The sequence below is a fragment of the Phasianus colchicus genome, chromosome 1 (assembly GCF_987193195.1).
Source record: "Phasianus colchicus chromosome 1, bPhaCol1.hap1.1, whole genome shotgun sequence".
Lineage (NCBI taxonomy): Eukaryota > Metazoa > Chordata > Aves > Galliformes > Phasianidae > Phasianus > Phasianus colchicus.
The window spans coordinates 120,553,718-120,581,233 of record NC_143436.1 but is presented as its reverse complement, the minus strand read 5'-3'; the positions used below and the strand labels follow the sequence as shown (position 1 = coordinate 120,581,233).

Here is a 27,516-nt window from a genome sequence, read left to right as displayed (position 1 = left end):
CACAGCTGTATCAGTATCCTGTATCTGATTGCAGAAAGACACAGAGGCTCATTCATTTTTAACAAAGAACAATATGCAATTTGCACATGCAAATTTAGAGTGGCATTTTGAGAAGCACTGGTGCTTAGGAATATCTTTTAGTGGTAAACTTCCAAGTGCTAGGTTAATGGCAGGACTTGATTTTAGATCTCTTTTCCAACCTAAATGATTCTATGATCCTATGAATTATGGGATGTCCAGCGTACAAAAAGGGCTTAGGTGTTTACCTCTGAAACTTTGATTCTCAAAACTGTGGTTCTAACTACACCGTAGCCTCAAGCTGTGATCTACACCCATCTACAAACACCTGAGTTTGGATAAACCTGCTGCATACCTTGGAGACATGTAACACTGAGCAGCACACAGAAACTTGCTGGGTTTCCTCAGAGACCTTCCTCTTCAGCAGCTATCTAATCGCATCAGGACTTGCACAAAATGCAGCAACAGCCATCCTGGTTTCTTTTAATGTAGGGTTTGAGGAAATTGTTGCTACATGAAGTAACCTTGAGACAAGGCACACAGAGATCTTCAGGCTAAGACACAGGCAAGTAGGTTTCTCTATTGCCAGCTGAACGCTACATTGTTAAGCTGCAGTCAGGCACACTGTCTACAGATTAATTCATTTTTGCAATCAGCCTTGCTTTAACTCAAAGTCTAGAAAAGGTTCCCCTGCCAAAGTCGTCTTCAGTGTCCAAGGAGGCAAGAAATGTGGGCTTTAATCCTTTTGAGGAAAAGAAGGATTGAAATACTTTATTCGTACATCCTGGATGTGTGTGATAATCACTGAGCCAGTGCAGGAGGGGCCACCACAATGTTCCTTCTCTTGGTGTGCTTTCAAATGGCTTTTCTGTTTATTATAAAGAGTGTAGTCAATTGCAAACCTGGAGTTGATAGCTCACACTGTACATCCAATGTGAGGAGAAATGGCTCCTGGCTGTACTCAAGACATTGCTGAAGCCCTACAGAAGAAAGCAGTATGATTATTTTTAATTATTTTTCTAATATCTGTATCTAAACAGCTCTGGGCCATCTACTTGTCCATGACAAAGGACTTTAGGACACCACAATGGCAAATGAGTCCAAAATAGCTATACCATATATACCTATGGTATATAGCTATGCCATTCTCCATGGCTTCCAGAAACAGCTGCCTACATCATCCTGCCCAACATGTATCCAATCTCTGCATTGTTAGGAAAATACTAAATGCTGGTGAGGGACATCAAGGAAAGCTGCATGGGTTCATGACACACTAATGCCACTGCACACGATTTCCATACCAGAGGCTTGCTTTCATAGAATAGTTTAGATGCCAAAACTTTCACTGCTGAGAACTTTCCATTGCTGAAGGACAATGAAGCTTCAGCTCAAGGATGAGACTTTCAGGCTCAGGTCAGATCGAGCTTCACTGAGACCCATTCTCCAGCCACCTTATACACCACAGTATGTATTAAGGTAAGGCATTTAAGAAGTTGGAGCTAGTTGGTCTACTTCCCATCCTACAGGAGGGAAATAAATTTCTTTAATTTCAACCAAACTGAAAGTAACTTCACATCTGGACACCTTTTCATGTTATCCTGTGGTTCAGCAAGCTGACAAGCAGCTGAGTTGTGTTTTTTTGCCAGGGTCGGCCTCTTATTTGCTTCAAAAGAACAGCAAAATATGCACATCTTCACAGAGGTTTCTACTGGTTTGCCAAAGCCTGAAAACATGCAAACACTCATCAGTGACTCAGGTGTTGACTACTGGCGTGTTTAACTAAGTTGACAGACAACTAATTTGCTCCAGAAGTAATTTTTTCAAACAACTAATAGCAAATCCAAGACATGTGGTTAAGCATAGAAGAAAAATGAGAAAAGCATATGAAGAGTAAAAGACACTGAAAATCTATGTCTAATTTGTTACTTTTTGTGTTATGAACTTTTTGTGTTAAACTTTTTTTTTTTTTTTTAAAGAGTACATGTCATATATGTTCATCTGAATTAACTTTATTGTCAGCAAATGGGGCTTAAAAAAATGAACATGCCTCTTGTCTTCACAGAGAGAGCATTTTTTAAGAAAAAACAAGACAAAGATTTTTTTTTCCAAACATAAAAGCTTCCTTCAAACCCTGAAGAGATCAATTTAACTATTTTTAGACAAAACAAGATTAAGAAATTCAAATCTATAAGATCAAAGATCCTTAGTTAAATGCTCTGTACAGCAGAGGTTATCCTCTATCCTGGTCTTTAACAACAATTAGGAGGCTGTTGCACTTAAGAACAGCGTGATTTGCAAACACAGAAACAACTGGAGTCTTGCTTTTCCTTCCATTCTGCCTATTTAAGCTCAAAAATTTTGTTTGAAGCCTTCATACTTGTATTTTATTCTATTTCAGTATGCATTTTGTGTTGGTTTCATCTTATCCATAAAAGCTGCATCTTTCAAAGCCTTGAAATAACACCGTCTAGCTACTGTCATCACCTGTTCCTTCAGAACAGGTATGTTTTGGCTATGATGCTGTGATGTTTCCTCAGCAAAAGCAATGTTGCCTACCTGCTCTCTGCCTGTGTACACCACTACTGCTGCGTCTCTGCTGTCAAAATGTGCTCATACAACAGCTGATACAGGCCAGTTAGCCCGTTTCTCCCTGGGCTCATTTGCAAACAAACTGGGCAAGTGTGGTTATTGCCCACTTCTTCTGTAAGTGCATTCCCGTTTGTGGCTACTGTTCATACTGTGATTACATTGCTGTGCTATGAAAGGCTCTGGAAGGCCACACAAGGGTAACAGTAATTTCTAGACAAGGTTCACTCCAAGCCAACAAACATGAACAGAGAACTGGGAGAATGAAAAGCTGAAGGACTCAATTTATTTTTTAATCAATTGAATAACTGTGTTATTAAATTAAAAGCAGCACTATGGCAGTTTTGCCAAGGTGGGGGTGTGAGGTCTGAGCACCAAGTGAGAGGGTTTTATTCTGCTTCTTTTGAATACGTCTGTGTATGGAGCTCAACCATTTGTAGTAAGAAACAAAACGCAGACTCAATAATTAAACCACAAAACAGACAAGAAAACCAAAGTTTATACTCATTCTCAAGTTTAAATAAAGGTTAGTTCAGCTGAGTTTCCTTTCAAGTAGCTACAAGCTGTTATCACATCAAATGTGAGAAATAAATATGATTCACAGGAAATGCTTATTGATGCTGTGTAGTTTGTTCTTGTAGTGCATGGAAATACACTGTATTTGAGACTGTTGCTGCAGATCAAGTGGGAATTAGGAGTTTAAAACTGAGGCAATAGTGTGAAAAAAAACCCACCAAAATCACAACAGACATCTACAGAATAATATTTCCTCAGTAGTGCTGCCCAATCACAGAATCACAGAATCACAGAATTGTAGGGGTTGGAAGGGATCTCCAGAGATCATCGAGTCCAACCCCCCTGCCAAAGCAGGATCCCTACACCAGGTCGCACAGGTAGGCGTCCAGGTGAGTCTTGAATATCTCCAGAGAAGGAGACTCCACAACCTCCCAGTGGCCAACAGATGTTGGAATCACTGTCATGGTGAGCTCTACCTATAGCTGCCATCATATGATGCTTTTTTTTTCCAAGAAGGAATTTGCAACCAAATGTAGAATAGATGTAGCTTTGGTACTAAAAAGCTTCCTTTGCAAAACAAGGCACATGAAGAGTAATTCAGTGGTTGAAGCAAGCCCAATCTTAAGTATAAAAAACAGCCTATGACGTTTGTGGTTGGTCTGCTCGCAGATACAGATGATAAGGCTCATGCAACATTGAGCCAAAATCCTGAATAAGATGACAAAAATTCCAAAGCACATTGATATAGTAATTTATGCAGTTCGTGAGCATAAGGCTGTGAAAACATAATTAGGTAGTCTCTTATCAAATGAAATGAATAAAAACTATAAAACAAAATGATGAGGCACTAAATTTAGAAGAAAATTCATTTGATTATCACATCAGAGCCATGATATTTCAGATCATACTGTCAGCTTAATTGGCTACAATTTATGTAGGTTTGATAAAACCAGCTGAGCTGTTAATAATGTAGGAAATTGTGCTTCATGTATTCGAAAGCAGTTAGCCTTTTTGCTCTGACAGAGGAACTTGAAAACCCTTGTGCTGAACACATTGTGAACTGTGTAAGGTTAATAACTTAGGAATTATTTGTTTTTTGGGTTCCTGATGATGCCTGTCATCACAATGTCTGAGGACTCAACACATACCAAAAGCTGACAGGAGAGTTTCCAGTTCTATTTCCTTCATCTCATTTGTAACTCTTTCATAGTGTTTGGTACCATCTCTTTCCTGCAGTCCAAATGGTTTCTAATACCCATAGCTCTCAACTAGCCCTGTACAATCTCCTGCATGCATGCCTCAGAGTAGATGCTATTTGAGTCATAGGGAATTTTAGAGATTTCTGACATCCTGTCTGGGATTTCCAGGAGGAATGCATTCCAGTGGTACTTCTTTTAAATTCTGCAACTCATTCATAGTGCCTCTTATTACATACAGCCATGATAAACAAGAAAAAGCCTACTGACTGTATCCCATCTTCACACTTCACTTCATATTTGACATCTTTAGGAGGCTTCTTGCCTTTAGAAGCTTCATTTGAGAAGTGTGGACCCAACAATAGTGTCCAACTGAGGAATTCACTGAGAAGTTTAGTTCTTACAAAATCTGTCAAGAGCAGCACTGGTGGAAGCACAGGGGATTCTCTATTAAAGAGAATTCTCTATTAAAGAGTCTGATGATGAAAGTACAGAATCAACAGAGTGATTACAGGAAAGCAGGTAGTAATAACACACTCATTTTTAAAAAATAGGTTCAGCTTGCTAAGCAAATACATAGATCACTCTGAAAGTAATGCCTCCTATTTATTTCCATGGGAACCAAAACACATCCAAAGAGCACAATAACACTATTTGAAAGATCAAATTCTCAGCTACAAAACATGGTTTTTCAACACAGTCACCACCCGTATCCAATTCATATGGATCAGCTGTTTGAGACACTCTTCATTTTGTAGTGCGTCAGCTGTGTGTGGCCATCTGGAGCATGACTTGCCTTTCTTTCACATTGCTGTTGCCACTGCTGAAACACACCACCCATTGTCTCACTGTGCTCACATCCACTGGTTGGTCTCCAGAAACGTTCAGCAAGTGCTGATGAATGTCAATGGGTGCCATTTTTTCTGCATGGAGGAATTCAGTGCCACACCTTTGCTTCATACGCACTTCCATGTCAGACTCCATTTTGTCAGACTGCACCTCTACTGCCATCTGTTGCACGGCAACAAAATGTGATGGGATACTGGTGAGAAAGTTCAGCCTCTGCTGCCATACCCACCAACATTCAGCTTTGGCATAGTGGGGCAAAATAACGAAATAGAAGGCATTACTTTTGGAGCAGCCCTCTGGTGCCTGTCTCTCATTCTGAAGACTAATGGCTCTCATCTGTGAAAGGAGCAGAGATTTGCAGGACCACCCTGCTAGTGTGAGAGGTACTTTCTTACTTCAAAGTCATTAATGGGTCAGTGTAAAAGACTCAATGAAGAGTTCTTCTGTATATTAGTTGAGGTCTGTTGACCTCCACATGTCTGTAGACTCTCAGAGGGAGCCCTGAACACAGCAGTGGCAGAGTAGTAAATAATATGGTCACATTCTAAAAATTAATAGAGACTTCCTGCCACACTCAGACCCATGGGAAAAATGAGAGCTCTTTGAGTTATTACTTTGTGCTTATATCTTCCAGTAATAAAAGCACTCTGCTTGAAGACATAGCTTGGCACAGAAATGTTTTGCATATTTTATGCTTTGAAAAAAAATTCAAGTATCTATTCTTGCAGCTTCCTTTGGAGCAAAATGTTTTCTGGTTTTACAGTGTTTGCTTTGAAGCTGTTAGTTTTCAAAACCACAAAACACAATAATTTTCTGTGTAACAACTTCATATGGAAGCATTTGTTGTTCTTAAGAACATATCTTGTTCTTTGCTCTACAAATGCAGACCTTTAAGCATTTAGAAATTCTCCAGCCAGTTTTCCTGCTTGCTTCCACCATTTAATAAGTGAACGTGAAGGCAACCTCTCCTTGATTTGCAAAGGCCTGAGGAATATCATGCTGAGGCTTGCAGCATTTCAGCAGTGGTAGTGAAGAGACTTGGTTTCCAGTGGACAGCTGAAGGGATTAATTCAATTTTTCCTTTAAAACCCAGAAACACTGGGAAACAAAACATGAGTAACTTTTTTTTTTTTTTTTAAATACAGCTCCCCTGAAATTGAATTGTTTCCTTGGGATCCCAGTTTTCTCTCTTAAAAGAAATCTCTAGTTCTTCTATTTTAAAGTTTGAAAGAATGAAATAAGTAGACTTATTATGTAGTAGTTTAACCATGTTCTTTTGGTCTACCTGAGCACAGAAGGAAGACACAGTCACTGAAAAGTGTATCAGAACAGTGACATAAAGAGAAGTATATAACTGCTCTCAGTTGAGATGTGTCTTAAAAGTAGTATATAGCATGAAACTAATTAACATCCATAGTACTCAGTGGGAAAAATTATAATGTGTATTTTTAGCTCAGAGTAATTGACTTTTTTTGTAAATAATTAATAGCAACACCAAGGAAAGTCTTTTAAGTATGGATATGAGCGCTCTATCCTCTAAGGGACTTCTGTTTTTTTCCCCTTACTCTCTCTTTTTTCTTCAAGTGATGCCAATCTCCATAGCTGCTCTGCTGACAAGAGTCCTCATGTTTTGTGAGGCAAATGATTCTGCTACGTTACAGAGGAGGTATGTTGCAAGGATTGCAAAAGCTAAGCTACCTTGGAAAGCTCTTGCTAGCTGTTTGTTTCCTGAGAACTCACTTTCTTATGTACCTGACAACAGAACTAGCGCTCATTTGGCAGTTAAGCCACTCTCCCAGAGAGTTCTAAGCAAGGGATAATCTACAAGTACCAGCTGTGTGTTTCTCACACCTTAAACAAGACAGGCACCTTGTTAGAAACAGCCCTGAAACGGCTTAGCAACCTTGTCTGACCAAACTATGAGTAAGGATGTGATTGGGATTGCAGTGAGAGCTTTCCCCAGACATGTCCGGAAAGGAATGCCAAGGAATGCCAGCAGCACTGCCTGTATGTCCACGACAAGGAATTTTTTTTTTTTTTTTTTTTGTAACTTCAAGGCAGTAAATTTCCCTTTTTTCCCTTTTGAGAAGTTTCTTCAGTAGCTGTATGAAAGTCTACTTCAAGGAAAGACTGGACCACATTAGCTGATGGCTTGGGCCCTTTGAAACTACATGCCAGTGTTCAGACTTCATGGTACTCTTACAATTGCTTGTTACATAAACATCCACTTTTCAGGACACAAAACACTGAGAGGAATAGAATGTAGAAAGATCCCAAATATTCTATATTCTGTATATCTTCAAGTAATATACACTCTATTTAGGAGAAATGACAATTTGTGCTGTCATATTTTCATTTGCAATTACCATGCTAGTTACCTTATGAGATATATCCACAATCAGTAATGAATCACAGCCATAGCATGCTCCATTTATTAGAAATTAAATGCTTCATAGCATGGCTTACTCGGTAAGACATATACTTAGCTGATAAGTGTGTGCTATTATGCTGTGATTCTATTCTGTGTATGTTTTGCTGTTGTGCACGTAAAAATGGGTATGTGGAAGGGGAGCAGCAAAAAAAATTGCAGGTGAGAAAAGGATAGTGAGTCATATTTATATAATAAAACTAGTTGCATCAAACAACATCTACACTTCTGTGGAAAAAAAATATTATAACAAAGCAGAATATTCTAATGGGCTATTTATAGGTGATAGATCAGCAGCAAGAGATGACTACAGGAATATCTTAACTAATAAGCACTCTGTGACCTTCACTGAATCCAGCTTTATGACACCTTACTAATTATATCCCTCCCACAAACTGTTAAGACTCACAGCTATGATTGTAGTCTCTCCATATTTCCTAGTTTGGTGAAAGAGTAAAACCAAAGATATTTATGTGAAGTTACTTTAAAGTGCAAATTATGCAGGATTGAATTTGTAAATAATGGACCAACCTGCTGTTCTTCAGTTCTTTATTTTTTGTTGATGAGTTTGCAGTATAAAACTGAGCAGGACAACATGGATCAAAATTTAAACAAAATGGACGATATTGACTTGCCATTTACTGAAACTATGCCTTGGAAAATGACAATATTAGAAGGAAGTGTTAGAAATCATTGTTGTAGTTATAAAACCTCTGGTATTTTTGATACCTTTCTGTATGTTTTGGTACTGCATTATATAATTACAACATAATGGAACTTATCCAGAGAATTTGGAGTTATTACACTAGCTTCAGTGGTTATCTACAGAGTACCATGAGAAACATAAAAATACTGACAAAGGGAAATCCCTCAACTGTGAACGTCTGAAGAGTTTATTGTACTAATGTGAGAGATAATTCATTTCCAAACTATGAAAGCCAAACAATGTATCCATTTATCACTACACACTCTGAACAGATATATTCTATTGACCAATCAATGTACCATTCTATAGAGAGCATCACATCCAAATGATGGTCAGTAACCTCTTCTTGGACATGAATCAAAGTATCGGGCAGATGTGAATGTGAATTTCTCGCAAATATAGATAATCTTCACTAGCTTAAAATGGTGAGCCATAAAACAATTCAGTGACTACCTCACATTTTATGAGATTGCAGGACATGATTAAAATAACTGAACATATGAATATCTTATATGGGGGATTATCCTTAGATTTAGTACCTTTCCAGGCCACTGGATGTGGCGTACAGTTGATTTGCATTTCAATATTATGTAGAACTCATGCACATACTTAGTTCAGCACTGCAATCAAAACCAAATTTCTAATCTCCAGTGAGTGCTGTGCCTGAAAGTCTTCTAGAAGTTATCATTTCAGAAATGATCTGACTTTGCTATCCATACTCTAGAAAGTGGTATTTCTCACAGTTGCCAGATAAATATGTAAATGGTGATCATATTTGCATCACTGCAGTAGTATCTGGAATCAAAAACAACCAGCCATTTATCTCCTGGGAGAGATACCTCTAATCAATCACTTCCCCTTGCAAGGGTAATTAGTTAATGGTTGGACATGTGTAACTTCTGATCACCTTCGGCTACCAACAGGACTATGTCATTTCACACAACCATTCCCTCTTACAATCCTCCTGTACTTCAGGGCCCCCTTCACCCTTTGCTCCTTTCTGCCCTCCCCACAAGCAATGTGATCTGCTTTCCCATCTATGTCACCATCAGAACCTGGTAACCAGTGCAACATAAAAAGAAGCATGGAGAAAGAAATGACTTCATAATGACCTCACAGCTTTCAGGATGCCTTTTACTTTTTTTACTTTTAGGTGAATGGTTGGACTGGATGATCTTGTAGGTCTTTTCCAACCTTGGTGATTCTATGATTCTATTATTCTACTTACTAACCTTTCTGTAGAAATCTTTTCCATATAGGAAATGTCTGTGCATGCTCTAATTGTTACTTTCAGATGCTCCGTAAGCTAATAATAAAATAACAATTTTTAATACTGAAAGCAGCAATTGTCTGAGACAAAACATGGAGTTAAATTTCTATCTAAATATCTGATAGAGAAAAAAAAATCTTTAAAGCTTGGCATTAAAAATTCATATTTCTCTGGGTACTCCTTTAGTGTGATGACTACAATGTTACATTTTACAAAATGTTAATTTTCCTTTTCCCAAGTTTCCCAAAGAGAAAGGCTGTTATTTCTTTTAAAATAACAGGCACGTTATGACACAGCAGGGTAAAAGAAGAGAAAGGAAAAAACTAAACACATTTTCCTTCTAAATGGCATATTTATAATGTACATTAAAAAAATATATTAATGCTGCAAAGCGTGTTGAGACAATTCACTCAGATTATAAGCCATTTCCTTTAAGATTGCTGGACCATAGCACTTCTGTGTTCACAAAATCTTTCTGCATTGCTTTTTAATTTTTTTTTGTTTTTCTTTAATGTTTCTGTGCAGTAAATTCCAGACGATGTTCTTTTACTCAGCTTAGCTCTTCTGTTTCTCTTCATGATAAAAAGGACTTGTGTCAATAGGCACAGCTGGCAATTCAGATGACTACAATCTGACACAAGTATCTCACTGTCTTCAGTTATTTTTGATTGAAACTCCTCTGTAAAGCTGAAAATTCATCATAACTGCCTGATATATCTTTATTGACTAAGGCTTGTCAAAGAAATTCAGATGATAATTTCATGAAATGACCTTTTTTTTTTTATGGCTCAGAATGTAGAACAGAGATTTATTGGCTTTGTTTGAAATCAGGTGCAAATAATTCTGAAATCTGTGTTAATGCGCAAGGTTGGGGTAATCCCAAACATGAATACAGCCTGGGCACTAAGTGAAAGAGTAACACTGCAGAGAAGTACATGGGGGTACAGATGGACAAAATGTTCAACATGAACTGGCAATGTATGCCTGAAGCCCAGAGAGCAAACCATACCAATAGAAGTATAGCTAGCAGGGCAAAGAAGGTGGTTCTCCCCCTCTGCTCCAATTCCTTAAGACTCCACCTGCAGTACAGTGTTCAGCCCTGGGGAGTGTATCCAGAGATATGATCAGAGGACTGAAACACCTCTTCTATGAAGACATGCTGAGAGGATTGGGGTTATTCAACCTATAGTAGAGAAGGCCAAGGTACACCTTCAGGTAGTTTCCCGTACCTAAAGAAGGCATATGGGAAAAGATGGGGAGGGTCTCTTCATTGAGGAGTATTGTGATAGGACAAGGGGTGATGGCTTTTAACTAAAAGATTGTTGATTTAGATTAAATGCTAAGAGGAAATTATTAACTCAGAGGATTGTGATGCATCGGGACAAGTTGCCCAGAGAAGCTGTGGATTCCCCATTCAAGACCAGGTTAGAGACGGCTTTGGGCAATCTGGTGTAGTGAAAAGTGTTCCTGTTCAATGCAGAGGGGTTGGAACAGGATGATTTTCAGGTATTTTCTAAACCAAACCATTCTACTGCAATTTTATTCTATGATTCCAAAGTGATGAATATAACCAAGATGAATTATGAGTTGTGGTGCTGATCAGATTAGCACCTCAATCCGTAGGTATCTGGTACTGTCTGTAGTAACTGAGAGTCCTTCTTTGGTCTCCAGCTGTCACTCCAGAGGAGCAAAGATCTTCTTGAGGTCCCGCATCATATTTCTGGGCACCAGACAGACATGTTGCATGTTCTTGGATGCCATAAGTGGCATTAGGTGCATTTGTGTGACAAAATGATTGGAGGCACTATTACATTACTTTTGAATTACAGAAATAAAATCATATCCAATCTCTAGTGTTCTGAAGGAGCTTTTTAAAAGTACTGACCTACTTCTCCATCATTTTAACATATTTATTTGCATTATAATGCATTTATTTGTAGAGTGTACAAGTCCTGTACTCCATAAAATTAGAACTTGTGCTTGTGGAACAAGATGGTATTCTTTAGCTGGCTTCAAAATATTCTTAATAGCAAAACACACTCTTTGTAAGGCAGGTTGAAGTACATCATGTATCATCAGATACAGTCTCCTGCGTGCTGCATGTTTGAAATAAAGCAGAATTCCAAGGATTATTTGCCTCTTCTTCCACAAATTATATTTTATCTTTGAAATATGGGTTGTGATTCCAGGATCTTTGAAATAATTGGAAAGCCATCTTTTGGCATAAAAATGTTTCTAGATCACCCTGCTTTTTCAAAAGCCATGGAAAGAACCTCCCTTACTCACCTGCTTCTTCCAACTACTGCTCAGCTTTGGGGACAAATTTCAGCTCACTCTTTATGTTCTGAATCTCTGACAAGTTGACAGCAGGACCTGGAAGTTTTATAGCTCCTGGAAGATGCTTCTTGTCTTTCTCCTCTTCTGTAGCAGGTACACTCTGCACAAAAGGATATCAGTCACCTTGCTGTTGCAATAGAAAGCTCTTGAGCATAAGCACAGGTCAATTATTTGAGAAACAGTAAAGGACATTCTGGTTGGTTGTTGTTTTGAATTTCCAAATACATTTTGAAAAAGAAAAAAAAAGAAGATGGTCAGAAGAGGAATGTGGATCTTTCTGTAAATGGACAAGATTTTACACTGTCAGCTTGTTAGCATAAATGCAAAAGAATATTAAAAGCAACTGCAGATCTTTCATTTTGAGGGGAAAAAAAAGATAAGGAATCATTTTTATCATCCATTTTCTTACAGTCTCATAGTTGCTGGCCTCCTGGATAGGAAAAACATCATGCATTTTCCCAGTTTTGGAAATCAACTATATCAACAGTAAGCTATCCCCAAAAGCTCTGTCCAGTTTCAGCTTCCATCGATGTTTAATTTTTCTTAAGGGATTTTTGCCACTTCATGTTTGAAATGGGGTTGTGCTTAATGGCTATTTTGCTAACACTGCAAAAATACAGGCTAAATAGCAGTATTAACACAATTGCAAACATAGCAAATATTCCTGATGGACCATAGCATATCACCCCTCGGTACTTCCTCCACTGTACTATTGTTCCTCAGTGAGGTAGAGCATGTATTTTAGACAATTTCTATGCTATACTGAGCAATTTTTTGAAGGTGTAGCTTTCCAGTAGGGAATTTAAGGTTTATCCACCCTGTTCTGTATTTTACAGACTGGACACATAGAGGGAATCAGGTAGAATCAGAGGTGAATGAATACTTTACTGCAAATAATTTCACAAACTATTTTTTATTTTTAAATTACTCTGTAAATGTTCTCTTAGATGGGCTTTTTGGAGTTTGAAGTTAATTCAGTATTTATATTTATTAGCCTGTGATCAGTCAATTCCTAACATTTAATTTCATTTTTAAAATTTCAGAGTTATTTGTTAATTATTATTGGCCAGTAAAATCCATTTATGATCAAGGAACTACATACCAATTAGGAAGCAGAATTTTACAGTAGCAAATAAACAAGGAATTTTAGAAAACCAAGTTACTTTTTATGTAGTCTTCTGTTGTGTTTTTATTTTATTTATTTATTTTTTTTAATCTGAGCTTCTTAGAGATCACCATATAAAAGAAAACTGGAGCAACTGTATTGCTTGGCTTAGTAGATTTTTAATATCTTTTCCCATTTTTAAAGTTAATATGGTATTAGTTATTGCAAGCTAACATTTTTTGTTTTGGTCATTTAAGATCCCAGTCAGTAGTTCAGCCCCAGATACTACATGAAATGTTTAATATCTTGCTTATGATCTAACATCTGGGAACAAAACTCAGCAGGAGAATAATTAAATTGACACACAAATTGTTTGGAGAGATGCACAAAATTATAATAGTTAAAGGTGTCATGAGCTTGTTTTGCTTCCTTTCACAATTATACTGCACAGCTTGCTAATTTGAAAAAATTCAGAAAAACAACTACTAACTAACCCTAGCTACGGTCCTGAAAATCCCACAGTTCTTACTAGCTCATAGCAGATATCATACTACAGAGACCATTTCAAGTTATCTGCAAAACTGTTCTTTCTTGTAGTAAAAACGGTGCACGCTGTAAAATGATTTAGATGTATGACAAGAGTTAACAGATACATGCATGGGATTGTTCTGAGTGAAGAAAAGTTGTTTTCTGAAATCCCCACCTCCCTTTTTTTTTTTTTTTTTTTTTTTTTGCATGTCACTAAGGTCTTTCCTTTGACCTCCACAAATATGCATTTCCTTTGGACTATACCAACCCTTTGAGTAAGAACCATACTTCTCTCATCTCCTTTGCCAAGGTTTTAAAATGCAGTGAAAAATGCTATTAGCAAAAGACTATTAGCAAAAGATATATTTGTCTAAGGCTGCTCTAAAGACTCATGAGCTATACTGACTGCAAAGATTAGCCAGTGGAGAATGCAAAAAGACAAGCTCACTGGTAGCATTTTTATTCTATTCCTATGACCAGAGCTGTTTCTGTAGTCTCTACTTCCATTGGTTTGGGTGAATATAAAATCAGGCCCAAGAACTTTCATTTCATAATTTCTATCTCGTGTATAGTATTTATGTAAGTCTAAAGCAAAGCAATATGCAATTACCCAACCAAATTTAATTTTCAGTACTTGTCATTTATTTTATCTCTCACATACTACCATAGTTCACTCATATCACATTAGTTTCTGCTTAAAAATATTAATTCCTCACCAATTTAATTACTGCAGAGGCAATGTGTTTTTATTTCCTTACAGGAAGCAGTATGTGCTTAAGGTCACTTTCTCTGTTTTATATTCTTTTGTTTTAAATCTTAAAAAGAGTTAAATCAGGCTGAATTTGATAAGAATAATTTTCTGTAAACAGAGCAATATTTATATCGAATATGTTGAAATTCGGAAAAGAAAACTTGTCTCATTTAGACTGAAAAGGAATTAAGCATTCTTTAACAAAAATTTCCCACTGTATGTGCCTGTACCTAGTCATAAGCAGCTGAGGATTTGTCCAAAGTGAACTAGGCTGTTGAATGGGAAAGGCTCTTCCCAACCACAGCAGCTCTACTTCAGCCAGTATGCAGCACTGAGTTCTGTCCAAGCTGGCCTGGCTGCATGGGTCAGTCTGAGCCCTGCTGTCCATGGCTCCAAGGAATATCAGCAGTTCTGGCACACGACCGGTTCTGAGATGGGGATTACACAGCCAGACTATGCCAACTGGCCAAGGAGCAATAGGCAGCCATCCTAACTTGTGTATTTTTCTTATTTGGAGCATCTCTCTCTCTCCACAGTTGGTTTTAGATGCTTAAAAGTTCATGGTAAATAAGATGCTCTAATATCATCCAGAAATATGACATCTGTGATCCTTGTTGGCTAAGGTATAAATTACACTTCCTGTTATAAATCCAGTGTTAAATACTCCCTGTAAATTACAGGTGTCAGAACACAGAATTCAGTCTGGCAAGGAGTATTTTCTTCCATCTGCAGGTAAATGGGTTCACAGTTTCTGGTTTTAATTTGCAAACATTTAGTCTTTACACTACATCTTTATTTGTTGATAAATAATCCAAAAAGCTTTCCAAATGTCAGGTCTGAATTCCTGTCCAATATTGTTAAGCTGTAACAATAAAGTTCACCACAGGGCAGCAGGTAGTAATGGACCCTTCCAAAGCCTTGCTATAACTTTACCTGCTGTATTCCACGAGCTCCAGCCTAGATAAATACTGTTCATGAACTACTGACAGCAGATTTCATCCTGTTGTTGAAGTAGTGCTACAGACCCTCAAAATACTTTGACTTCCTACAAATACCTTGGCAGCAAAAATTACATTTTTACAAAGTGTTTCATAGGTGGTCAGTTACTACCACGGGTCATCTTTGTATGTCAGCTGTGGTACTTGTGATTGGTAGGTAGTGCTGTAAGATTGATTTAAATGCTTTCTTACATCAGTGTCAAGGACTCCCTTGAAAAAAAGAAAATATTGAAAAGCCCCACTTCTTCTTACCTCCTCCACTTCTTCAGGTGTTACTTCTTTTCTTTTATGAGGGTGTCCTGCACCAGGTCTAAACGCTCCCATGGGGATGTTAATATTAGCCTGTCAGAATGAAATTATAATGTTTACAATAATGACTGATATATAGACACAGTTAGTGGTGAAATTCTAGGGTGCAACAGGAGTACAGATTATTGTACAGACATTCGTTAACAACACTTCCATGGGAAAGAGAAACACTTCCATCTCCATGATTCCATGATTCTATTTTGAAGATGGAAAGTGAAAAAACAAAGCTACCCAGACAGGGGTAGGAGAAGCTCTAAAGGGGCCCACTTCTCAAATTAGCCCAATCCTGGTCAAACACATGATAGAGCCTGGCTTCAGCCCCTGGCTTCAACAACCTTCCTCCAAACGGTACCTTTATGACTAATGAAATCTGTGTTTTTATCTGTGAGATAAGCCAGTAGCCACAATAATGCAGTTTGCAATAAATTTTTAAAAACAAAGATTCCTGGAAGGACAGCTTAGGGAAGAATGGCTAAAATGTATCTGTCCTTGTGTGACCCAGACAGGATCATTTTAAAAGTCAAATGGTGTGATCAACTAAGTGCACAAATTAAACCTATTCTTATCTCACGATCTCTGAAAAGAAGCTGCTCATAGGAAATGTCATCAAAATATCATGACTCCCACTTCGAAAACCAGCGGGTGAATTGGTAATGCCACTGAGCTGAAGCAGAGAACCTTCACACAGTGAGCTGCTTTATTGTCATTTACCATCTGACTGATTTGCACAAAATGAGGATGAACAATACCATCCTTCTGCTCAAATCATGGTCCTGCAGATTGCGCCCAGGTTGGATAACCACAGGAACACAGCCCACAAATGTTCTGGCCATAATTCAGCACCTGATGAATTAAGAATCCAATTGATATGAAATAAGCAGCTTTCTCTTTTTTCATTTTTTTATACTTCTATTTATGCAAGTTGCTGATTCCATTTCAGTGGAGCTCACAAATATCTGTAGAGCCATGTATTTTAGAGACAAATAAGGATTCATTTCACATGCTTTTTTGCTGAGCATTAGTTTAGATATTGTGAAACCTTTCATCTGCACTCATTAAGTTCCCAGGAGACAGAGCATTTTCAGCCTCACAGTACTTAACCCATTATTTCATTTAGGAGTGGAAAAAAACAACTTTGCTATTTATAATTTTATGCATCTCCCCAGACAGTCTCTGGTACCTCCAGTCAGAGGCTTTTTTTGGAATAGGAAACAGCTTAGCACTTAACAGAGAGTGTGGCCACACAGGTTTGCAGAACTCAATCACCAGAGCTATTCCCAGGACGGATCTCTCCTCCTCATTTTGTTTGGGCATCTATTCTTCTTGGAGTCAATAAAAGCAGAAATCAGCCTCCTACAGTCACCCAAGGCTGACCACAAAACTGTAAATCCTTGCATTTCTTCCTGTGATGGACAGATCAACAGTGACTAAAAATGGTTCAGGAAACAAAAGTGAACCGTTAAGTGCCAGACTGCTAATCAAATTAAAGAAGCCATTCTTTGGTCCACTTCAGCATTTTCAGAGTGATCTGTATCACACTGCTGTGGTCTGAACCATTTTACCTGCAATAAATGCATTCACTTCAGAGTTTTGACAAGATGTATGCAGACATGAAATACTTAGTAAAATGAGCAGCCTTTAAGACATAGTTTAATATTGTCTGGACTTGACAGCACACCACACTATAACACATGATAACTTTAAATATTTCTAGGATGGAAAGAAAGTATGGCTAATTTCCTAGTAGCACCTGACCAGAAATGCTAGAATCCTGAGCATAAATCTCCTTTTAACTCAAGGCTGGTCCATTCTCGTGGATAAGCAGCCATGTAAAGCATGAGCAATGGACTGAGTCTTGCATGCCAGTGTAGCTCTGGAAGGATTGTGTTTGTGTTGCAATCAACACAAATGTATAACTTGTGTTTATTTTAAAAATCCTCCTCAGGGCTTTTGCTACCTGGCTGCTGGGATGGAGACACAAATCTTGGTGACCTCTTTCTTGTCTGACCCCATCCAGTGAAATGCTAAATAGAACATTTTTCATTCCAAACTCTTGAAGCTGTAAATTATAATTGCTGTAGTCAGACCTCTGTACCTGTGTTTGTACCTGTGTTACTTATTTTTAATAATACCGATTCTTATTGGGTTTACATCTTTCTTTGTTTCTGGAAAGTGCCTATCATAGTTTGGATGTCATTGCAGTTCTCATAATGAGTACAAATTTGTCTTAATGTACTCTACTAAGGTCTTCCTGAACACTCTGAAGGGAACACATATAAAAGTATGTGGCTTCTTTCTGAGAAGCAACATCCAATCTTTGTCTTTCTCAAGGCCACCTTCTAAGTTCTGCTGCAACTAGTAACAAGTTTATGAACTATGAATGAATGTGGAATACGTGTCAATTATTTTGGTAAACACTGTGCATCCCTTGTATTTGTTGGTAGTGGTTGTTGCTCATTCAGTAGTAATCAAAAGCCAAAGTCTTGCTGTATTTTAACCAAAATTGACTGGGATCAGGTTCAGGTATTCAGGAACAAAGGGCTTTGAAACAGTTAGTGAAGCAGTGGAACCAATGAAGCACTGGCACAGGTGCACCCACACTCAGAGAGGTGGTGGATGCCCCGTCACTGTGCACATCCAGGGTGAGGCTGGATAGGGCTCTGAGCACCCTGATGTAGCTGTAGGTGGCCCAGCTTATTGCACAGGAGTTGCATTAGATGGCCTTTAAAGGCCCCTTCCAACTTAAATGATTCTGTGAGAATGAGGGCTGCTCTGAAAGTAATGCTTCTTATATTATTATGTTGGCACATGACCTTAGATAAATTCTTCACAGTATAATACTAATTCCTACCTGTCCAGAAGCATTACTAAATAAGCTGGAAAGCTCCTTGAACATAAACATGTTCAAGTTGAAAAACAAAAAAAACAAAAAACAAAAAAACAAAAACAAAACAAAAAACAAACAAAATAAAAGAGGGGAGGGAAAAAACTGCATGTAATTCAGAAAAGGAAAAGAAAGAAATAGAAAAAAAAAAAAAAAAAGAATAGTGCTTGTGGGGAGAATGATTGTCAGTGAGAGCTATAAACATCCTGAGGAGGAGAGTAAAGAGAAACAAGCAATGAAAGTTACTAGAAGTTAATACTTCTTTGGTCCCCTGTGATCCCAAACTACCCTTAGGAACAAGATGTTACTCTTTACATGTCTGTATTTAGTAGCTCTTGGCATGTGAAGACTTCAGGGTACATCCTGTACAGTCAGAAAGAAACTACTCCTGACATCCAGCATCACCAGATAATTCAGTCAGTGAGGTGGCATTACATTTCTGTTGTTATAGCACTATGTATATTCTCTACAGGATGTCAGTCCTACTGCAATAACATCTAATAGCAAAGGAGGATCATAATATATGAATCACAGTGTATGAAAGTAATGTGACATTTTGAGTTGTGGTTCTCAGAGTACTCCAAGTGCAACAAGCATCAACTCAAGAGCAAGTCTCCCTGCTGGAGCAACCTTTGATACAATATTTAATAGATTTATTTTAAAGTTTGTACAGTAATTTTCCTAGTGCAAATTACCATTGTAAAAATTAAAGTTTCATAATATATGAAACTCACTGCTGCAACTTAATGCATTTTTTAATGGACAAACTAAATTGATTCCTTAAAAACATTTGTACATGCTCATGAAGTTCAAAATTAAAATGTAAAACATTTTAATCTGTGAATTATCTACATTTTTTCATTAAATGAAAAAAAATTTTCATGGTGTCTGGACGAGGAGCTGCGAGATATGGTTTAGTTGCTTGTGGTAGCAGTGGTAATGTGAAGATGGTTGGACTAGATGATCTTAGAGGTCGTTTTCTATCTTGTGATTCTATGATTTCTATGATTCTATGATTAATCATATAAATATTTCCATCATCTATATATGAGGGATAAAAATCTGAACTACATGAAATCAGTGGCTTCTGATGATTTCAACTGAATTAACTTGCATCTCTTTTCCAGTACATATGATGATGACCAAAATTAGCATTTTAGTGTCTTTTCACTTTAGTATGCTGTCTAGCCACCAGATAACTAATCTTCCTGATAGTTCAGTCCACTAAGTTAGTATTACCTTGGGGAAACAGAGGGTAGGTCAGACTTCAGAAATTCCATTTTATGATTCTTATATATTTTAAAGGGAACCTGAACTTGTGACAAAAATTTGGTTACAGGTGCATTTTACAAAATTCAAGAACACTGTTAAATTCTGCATCTCAGGTATTTATTTTTTTTACAAGAATCAATGATAGTGTGAATTAAGTACAATTTAATTACTTCATGATGACAATGGGCAAATTCTCCAAGTGTTTCTTTTACAACAATATAACAACCAACTTCATTCTTATGACAATAAGCCATTTGAGGAAGTATATGACATAAGGTTTTTCTACTGAAAATGTAAGCTTTTCTCACATTCTATTTATGCTTTAAACAAAATGTTTTCTTAATCAAATATTACATTATTTTTCTTTTTATTGAGGGTATACAGGCATTAAAAACCTTAATAGTTCTGCTATCCTTTTAGACTAAAGTTCTTCCAAAATTACATTAACTCTATGGAAAATCCAATAGTTGAAATAATTAGTTTTACTCATAACGCTGATCAGTTTTGTAGATATATCACCATGTTTTACTTTGCTGGTTCACCAACAGACATAAGCTAATGTTGAAAAGGATACATCAGCAAGCGAGTGAGCAAACAGCTTATCTGATCCATTTTTTTCTCAGCTCACATTATAAGATCTTGTTCAGGTCAAAATTTTTCAGTACCAAGCTTTTAACTTTGAAAGAATAATCCCCATTTAGCACTTCTGCAGGGTTTTGTAGGAGCAAAGTGCAGTCTGTCAGACAACAGAGATTGAGATTTATTATTTATTATATTAGAAACATAAATACTGTCTCTTACCTGAATGGCTTTGACATGTGACGCTGGCTGTTTTGACATTTTTAAGACAGTGTCTTATCCCTGCAAGCAAAATGGGAAAGTGTTACAGGCTGTGACATTCTGATACCTAGGGGAGATAAACTAGAACTTAACCCATGCTGCCTCTTGAGAGGCATCCATTTCACCTGCCCATCTCCTATTTCCGTTTCAGTTTCAGAGTTGCTTAGGTATTCCTTCCGAATATCAAAAGGAGACAGAACACCTGAGCTTCTCCAATTAATCTTTCATAGCCACAAATGGAGTTCTCTCTTGCACATTAAAAACAATAATGAGTACAGATAAACAATCTCTCAAACCTTAATGGCATCGTAAAATGAGCATGAACTAAAGGAAGTGTTTGAGAATAAACAATGCATGATTATCACTGACACAGTACGTGCGTAGGAGTTATTAGAACTCTAAGTTTAAACCTAATTTCAAATAAAGCATAACTTGTCACAAAGCATTGATAAGTGCAGATATAATCATCTAATTCACACATCTTTGTAATTTCTTCATACGTGTAGACTGAAAATGATCAAGATGGTTAAACTGTAACTTTCTGAGAATTGCTAGGGCACAAAGCAGAATCTCTTCAAAGTTTTAGATCATTCAGATTCATTAATTTTCTTTAGCAACCAGAAACTAAAAAAAAATTAGAAAATAAAAACAACATTTTTCATATAATTTCATGCAAACAGAAATACAGACTGGTACAGAATACTCAATAACAAAAACAAAGATCTAATGATTCTGTAAAGAAAAGAAAAGGAAGGAAGGAAGGAAGGAAGGAAGGAAGGAAGGAAGGGGGGAAGGGGGGAAGGGGGGAAGGGGGGAAGGGGGGGGAAGAGGGGGAAAGAGGGGGAGAGAGGGGGAAAGAGGGGGAGAGAGGGGGAAAGAGGGGGAGAGAGGGGAAAAGAGGGGGAAAGAGGGGAAGGGGAGGAAAAGGGGAGGGGAAGGTGGGAAGGGAGGGGAGGGGAGGGGAGGGGAGGGGAGGGGAGGGGAGGGGAGGGGAGGGGAGGGGAGGGGAGGGGAGGGGAGGGGAGGGGAGGGGAGGGGAGGGGAGGAAGGAAAGAAAAAGAAATTTACTATCCCTTTAATTGAATAATAGTCTCGGCATTTTACTATTTCACTGAGGTTTATTACTTTAACTGGACTAGTCCTTCATCACTATCTCATTATAATGAAAAGTAAGACTAGTAATACTAAAAGTTGATCAGTAAACACTTGAAAATCCATCAGAGAACTCATTGATAACAACCAAACTGTAGCATATTTTGACTACAGTATTTACCTAACATTTGAAAGAAAATATTGAGAACAGTAATAAATGATGTAGGAAAGAATAGTAGAAATACAGTGAGAAATCACAAGCCAAAGACTTCGTGACTCCAAAGAGCATAACTTTCCCATGGAGGCAAGTAACAAATTAAAATACCGATTGTTGTAAGTTGCCTTCAGACCAGAGTATCAGTCCAAAGTTGTATCCCTGAAGCTGGATGGAAGATTGTTCTTGCGTGCTCTCTTATCAGCTTTAAATCTCTTCCTAATTCTGAACAGAACTTAAAGTGCAGGTGATCTGCCATTAGAGGTCTCTCTCTGATTGCACACTCAGCTGTATGAGTGCTAGCTGACCCCAAACTCAGAGGATGTAGGCTTCAGATTTAAATAGGTGAACTGACATTTGTAAATCAGTAAAAAAAAAATCCAGCCACGTCAAATGCAAATAGCATGCTTCTAGTGAATCTTACATTGTGGCACTATATTGAAATCAGAGATAGTTTAGAAAAGTTCAGAATTCAGTTTGAGGGATGAGAGCTTAGTCACTGAAGTTCATAGCAACATTTGCAAAGATTTCAGTAAGCCAAAATTTCAACTGAAGGATTTATTACACTCTCTTTCCATTTTAAAAGTCCTTGCTATGCATAGAAATAAACATTTCTTTATGACTGCCACACAGCTTACACTGATGCACTGTGCTGTTAATCGGAGTTCTATTCCAAAAATAAATATAAATCAGTCCACCAGTTTATTGGAAAACAGGGCTCATAGTACAGAAAGGTTTAATTATTTTTTCTTATCTTTTCCTCTTTCAAATTAGAATGGAAAGATGGAAACAAAAGAGCAGGAAATTAATAGAAACATTTTAAAACACTGCGGGTCTACTTTCTAAACAGTCACAAAAAAATTCAGGCAAGGTAAACTCTTCCGTCTTGTGTGTCTGCAATGCAGAAACAGTGCTCCACATTTCTGTGGCTACCTCAAACAAATGGGTAGGGATTTACAGGGAATTTCTACTTTAAAAGAAAAGCAATCATGCTCCTCAGTGAGATCCTCTGAGCTTGCAATGATTGCAATCAGACTCCTGTTCCTAAAGACAGACGTATGATACAGTTGTGTAGGACTGCTTTCGGAGGAGGTGATTTTCCTACCAGTTTATGCTGTCCTCATTACTGCTGGAGAAATCAGGACAACAGCACACCACTGAGTAAAAATAGACAATCTTCCCCAGCTCTTTCCTCTTCCTTCCCCCTCCTGATCTTCCCTCCAGAACAGTACTGACCATCAACCACAGGAAAATAAACCCCACATTAGAGATGCATCTATTACTGAAGTAATTATTGTATTCATATACATTTCTATATTTTTTCCAGGTGTCTCAGAAAGTTAATAGTGCTGCACTGACTGATTGACTGATTTTTTCTGTCATTCCACTCCAATCTGCAAACTCGGACAAATCACTCCCCACAGTCACTTCCATGGCCAAATTTCCCATGTGCAGGCTCAGAGAAGCAGTAAAGGCACACAGCCTTTATGTCTCGGTGCCTTTTGGGCTGCCCCATACCTTACCTCTTACCTTTTATGGTCTGCATGCTGAGCCAAACTTAGGAAGCAGCAGCAACAGATTTCAGTTTGGAGCTGTTTAATGCCAGGCTGCCCCTGCAAATTCCTGTGCTTTCTTCACTTCCCAGTGAAAGTAATCACTACATTTTGTAGGCTGACAAAAATCTGTGTTGTGAAAAGATCCTTTTAAAAAACAAAGGACATATCTACTGTCCCTCTGCTAAAAATAATTTCTGACAGGGCTGCAGAAAGATAATGAGCTGACTGATTCAATTTGCTTTAAATGCAATGAGCTATCATAATGCCATCTTTTGTAATCTGCACAAGAGATGCACAGTAGCTTACACACACCAGGAGGGACTCCCCCCAGCTGAATGCTGTCCTTTTCCCCCCTGCTGTACTTACAGCATCAAGCACAAAGGCTATTTTGGACACAGAACCACAGTGTATTATCTTATTAAAAGGCTTAGACAGGAACCACATCACTATGGAACCCTGCTAGCACAAAGAAAGAAAAGAAACCCCCGCTTTGCAGCTTCCTGAGTGTTACTACATGCTGTAAGAAAATGCTATATTTTCTGTAATGCAGTTCCCACCATCACTATTACCTGTTAAACTAACAGTGAAAGACTACCTCTCTTACTATCAACCCCTCCCATAACATCTCACTATATGTAGCAGATAGAAAACAATAAGCATGTACCTATGGACTATAGCATTTAAGCTAATACAGTTGTGCTTCTTATGAGTCAGCAGGCATTTAAATGACAGTTTTAAATCTTTTAAGATCCTCGCAGTCGATGAAGCAATAACTATAATGATCTGTTCTAAATATTGTGCACAAGACATTAAAACAGGCATAAAACCAGAACTACTACAGTAACCTCGCAGCCAGCTATTAAAGAGTTTTCATAAGTCTTTTTTTAATTGAGCTCTTCAACATTAGCTTACTTATCTAGTTATATAAGAAAAGTTCCAAACCGTCAAATGAGTATATACACCTTCCGATGGTGAAAGAGGTACCTTCTTCCACTGGCTGAATTATTGACCGTGATCCGCCAAATGTGTTTCAAACAGCTCTGATGCTTTCAGCCTGGACGGCACCGAGAGCTGCTCCAGGCTGGAGTGGAACTCGGCTGAGAAGCAAAGTGTAAAAGAGAATTCCTGTCATAGCTTCCAGTTGTTCTTCCTAAATATAGCATTTGATTCACCCTGTAACTTGGTCCCCTGTGACACTTGACCATCGTAAAACCAGGGCTCAAGTGTCAAGCAGTAGGTGTTGAAGGAACACACCTTTGGGTCCTTTTCATGCCCTCCCTCTCCCTGAGGCACATGATGGTGGGAGGTAGTACACATCTCCTCCAGCGGTGTGTGGGGCAGCACATGCCTCCCTCCCTCCTGCCACATCAGAGAAAGAAATAATTATGAAGACGTAATTATGAAGAACTCACCTCAGTGGGACTATTTAGGGGAGGTGAATGTCACACCAGCATTTGCTATATTGTTGCTGGATTGAGAGCAAACCTGCTCAAGGGTCTTTGTTTGCTGTTCTTGCATGCAGGAAGGCTGTGCTGGTGGGAAGGAGAGCTCCTGAACTGGTGAGGCCATGGCTGCTGGTTGTTGAAAGGTAGGGCATATGGATGAAGAAAAGCCAAAGGAAAAGTGTGTGGGAAAGCTCATATAGTTAATAAAAACATGAAAAGTTATTATACAGTTGTGCTCACACTACCTGTGAGTGCTGCAGTCAAGTGAAGGAGATGAGCAAGTCATGTGTGGGGCATAGCCTCATTTCCCACTTCTGTAAGTGCAGCCTCCTGCCCATTACAGCTTCAGAGGAGTGAACTTTCCTCTTGCTCTGCTATGCCTGTTTTCCACTGACCCACAGCACTAACTGTGACAACAGCAGTGTCATTACTGGTGTTACTGGGATTATCCCTCTCAACTCTGCTCTTGTGAGGCCCCATCTGGAGTACTGTGTCCAGACCTGGGGCCCCTAGTACAGGATGGACAGGAGCTGTTGGAGGGGGTCCAGAGGAGGATCACAAAGATGATTAGAGAGCTGGAGTGAAGAGAGGTTGAGGAAGCTGGGCTTGTTCAGTCTGGAGAGGAGAAGGCTCCAGGGAGATCTCATTGTGGCCTTCCAGTACTCAAAGGGAGCTTATAAACAGGAGGAGAACTGACTTTTTACACAGTCCAACAGTGACAGGAGCAATGGCTTTAAACTAGAAGAGAGCAGATTTAGGTTAGATGTTAGAAGGAAATTCTTTACTCAGAGGGCAATGAGGCGCTGGCACAGCTGCCCAGAGAAGCTGTGGTGCCCCATCCCTGGAGGCGCTCAGTGCCAGGTTGGATGGAGCCCTGGGCAGCTGAGCTGGTGGGGGGCAGCCCTGCCCACAGCAGGGGTTGGGGCTGGGTGGATTTAACATCCCCTTCAACCTAAACTATTCTATGATTCTATGATACTGCACAACCACTTGAGACTGGAGGAGGATATGGGAACTTTTAAGGGACAGTCCACAAGTTCCAAAACTATGCCAAAATATGGTTGCGATAGTGATTTCAGGGAGGATTTCCCTTGTCTTTAACTCACTTGACACACCACTCATTCCATTTCAACTACCTCAACGAGGACGATGACATCCCAGACCACTTCATTAAGCCAGTGACTCACTCTGCTGCCCTTCTTCCCAAAAGAGCTGTCATCTAGAAGCAGCTTATAAAGTTGATGACTTGCTTTGGCAGCTCGCAGGCTATTCATAGCCCCTTCATTCCCAGGAAAGACACACAGGAACGCATGCCACAGGCACATGTGTTTGGGTTGAGTCCAGCTGAGATACTGAGGGCAATCAGGCCTTGCCAGTGAGGCCTCTGGCCTACCTACCCAGAAAAGGCAGGCATAACTGCTATGAAGTGTCTTGAGGCTTAAGAAGAGTACTGCACTTGAAACTTGACAGAGTTCATAACAGCTCACAGGCAGGTCTTCTCCCTAGAATGCAGAAGTTTGTTCTGTTAGGGTCTAAGGTCATGCTTTCCAGGTAGTTGAGACCATGTTAAAGCAAAGTTGGCATTACATAAATGACTTTATGTACCTCTTCGTGAAGAATCATATTTAGAATAAAAGTATTAGAAGGCAGTGAAAGAGGTGGTATATTTCTGTAATATGGTCTTGTAAATTAATTTATTCCAATTTATATTACAATTATCATAATAAGAATCAGCTCTGGGATACAAGAAGCAGACAGAGTTCTTTCCTCCACGTGCTGTTAAATTAGCAAAGGTTCTGTAGTACAAACCAAGCCATTGCTTTGTAAACCCAGTGTCTTACAAATATGTCTGAGAAAGATCAAGTCAACGCCGTTTTCTGCAACATTTTCATAATATAGTAATATTACAGGTAACTTCAGTGATGTTCAAGCAGGAGGAGAATTTACCTATGTCACTTATCTAACACTCATGAACTATCACACCTAAAAGGTTTTAAATAGTTGTGACTGAAGGGAAAATCCAAGTCCACTAAAAGAAGAAAATGTAGTTCTGTGTAGTTGTCAATGGAAAAAAAAAAAAAGCATTTTTTACAATAATTGTGTAGCGTTTGACTGCCTTTGAATAACCACCAGGATGTACAGCCCCATGACTTGCAGATTCATCTGTGAAATACGTGCAACCAATGATTTAATAAGTAAATCATGAGACATATGTGCATTTCAAATAATGGACTAAATGCATGGTGTGTTAGGGCCAGATAACAGTACACTGACACAGAGTATGTAAACTTATTGTCCTGTGTCCAAAGATCCAAAAAGACATAGTAACTACATATTTATTTTAAGTAGGAAAATCCCAATACGGCTCAAAATATGCTTTTGTTGCATTTCTTGAAGCTAGTCTAATGAACATGCTGGAACAGCGTATTAGTTTTGAAAACAGAGTTGATAGTTAACAGAAATGTGTATGTATCTTTCTTCTTGACTGGGATGTTTCACTGTATAATGTCAGAATTGTTTCTTTAGTCTGTCACTACTCAATATGCTTATTTGAATGTTTTGCCCTTTGAGAAATCTCATGAGCACAGATATAACTTCCCTGAGGCTCCTGAAAGA

At 38.5% G+C, this 27,516-nt stretch overlaps 1 protein-coding gene across 2 annotated transcripts in view; it reads right to left on the bottom strand.

The window, feature by feature from the left end:
- SMPX (small muscle protein X-linked) overlaps positions 1-26,548 on the bottom strand; it is a 45,313-nt gene extending 18,765 nt beyond the window's left edge. The window contains exons 1-5 of one of the 2 annotated variants that reach the window (XM_090124629.1): positions 24,710-26,548; positions 24,440-24,552; positions 20,555-20,614; positions 15,541-15,630; positions 11,856-12,006 (exon numbers count right to left, since the gene is read on the bottom strand). In XM_090124629.1, the coding sequence (XP_089980755.1) occupies positions 11,869-12,006; positions 15,541-15,630; positions 20,555-20,593 (267 nt within the window). In that variant the 5' untranslated portion in view covers positions 20,594-20,614; positions 24,440-24,552; positions 24,710-26,548 and the 3' untranslated portion in view covers positions 11,856-11,868. Of the gene's footprint in view, positions 1-11,855; positions 12,007-15,540; positions 15,631-20,554; positions 20,615-24,417; positions 24,553-24,709 lie in introns of both variants that reach the window. The other variant, XM_090124626.1, reaches the window with a different exon arrangement.
- Positions 26,549-27,516: the final 968 nt, after the last annotated feature.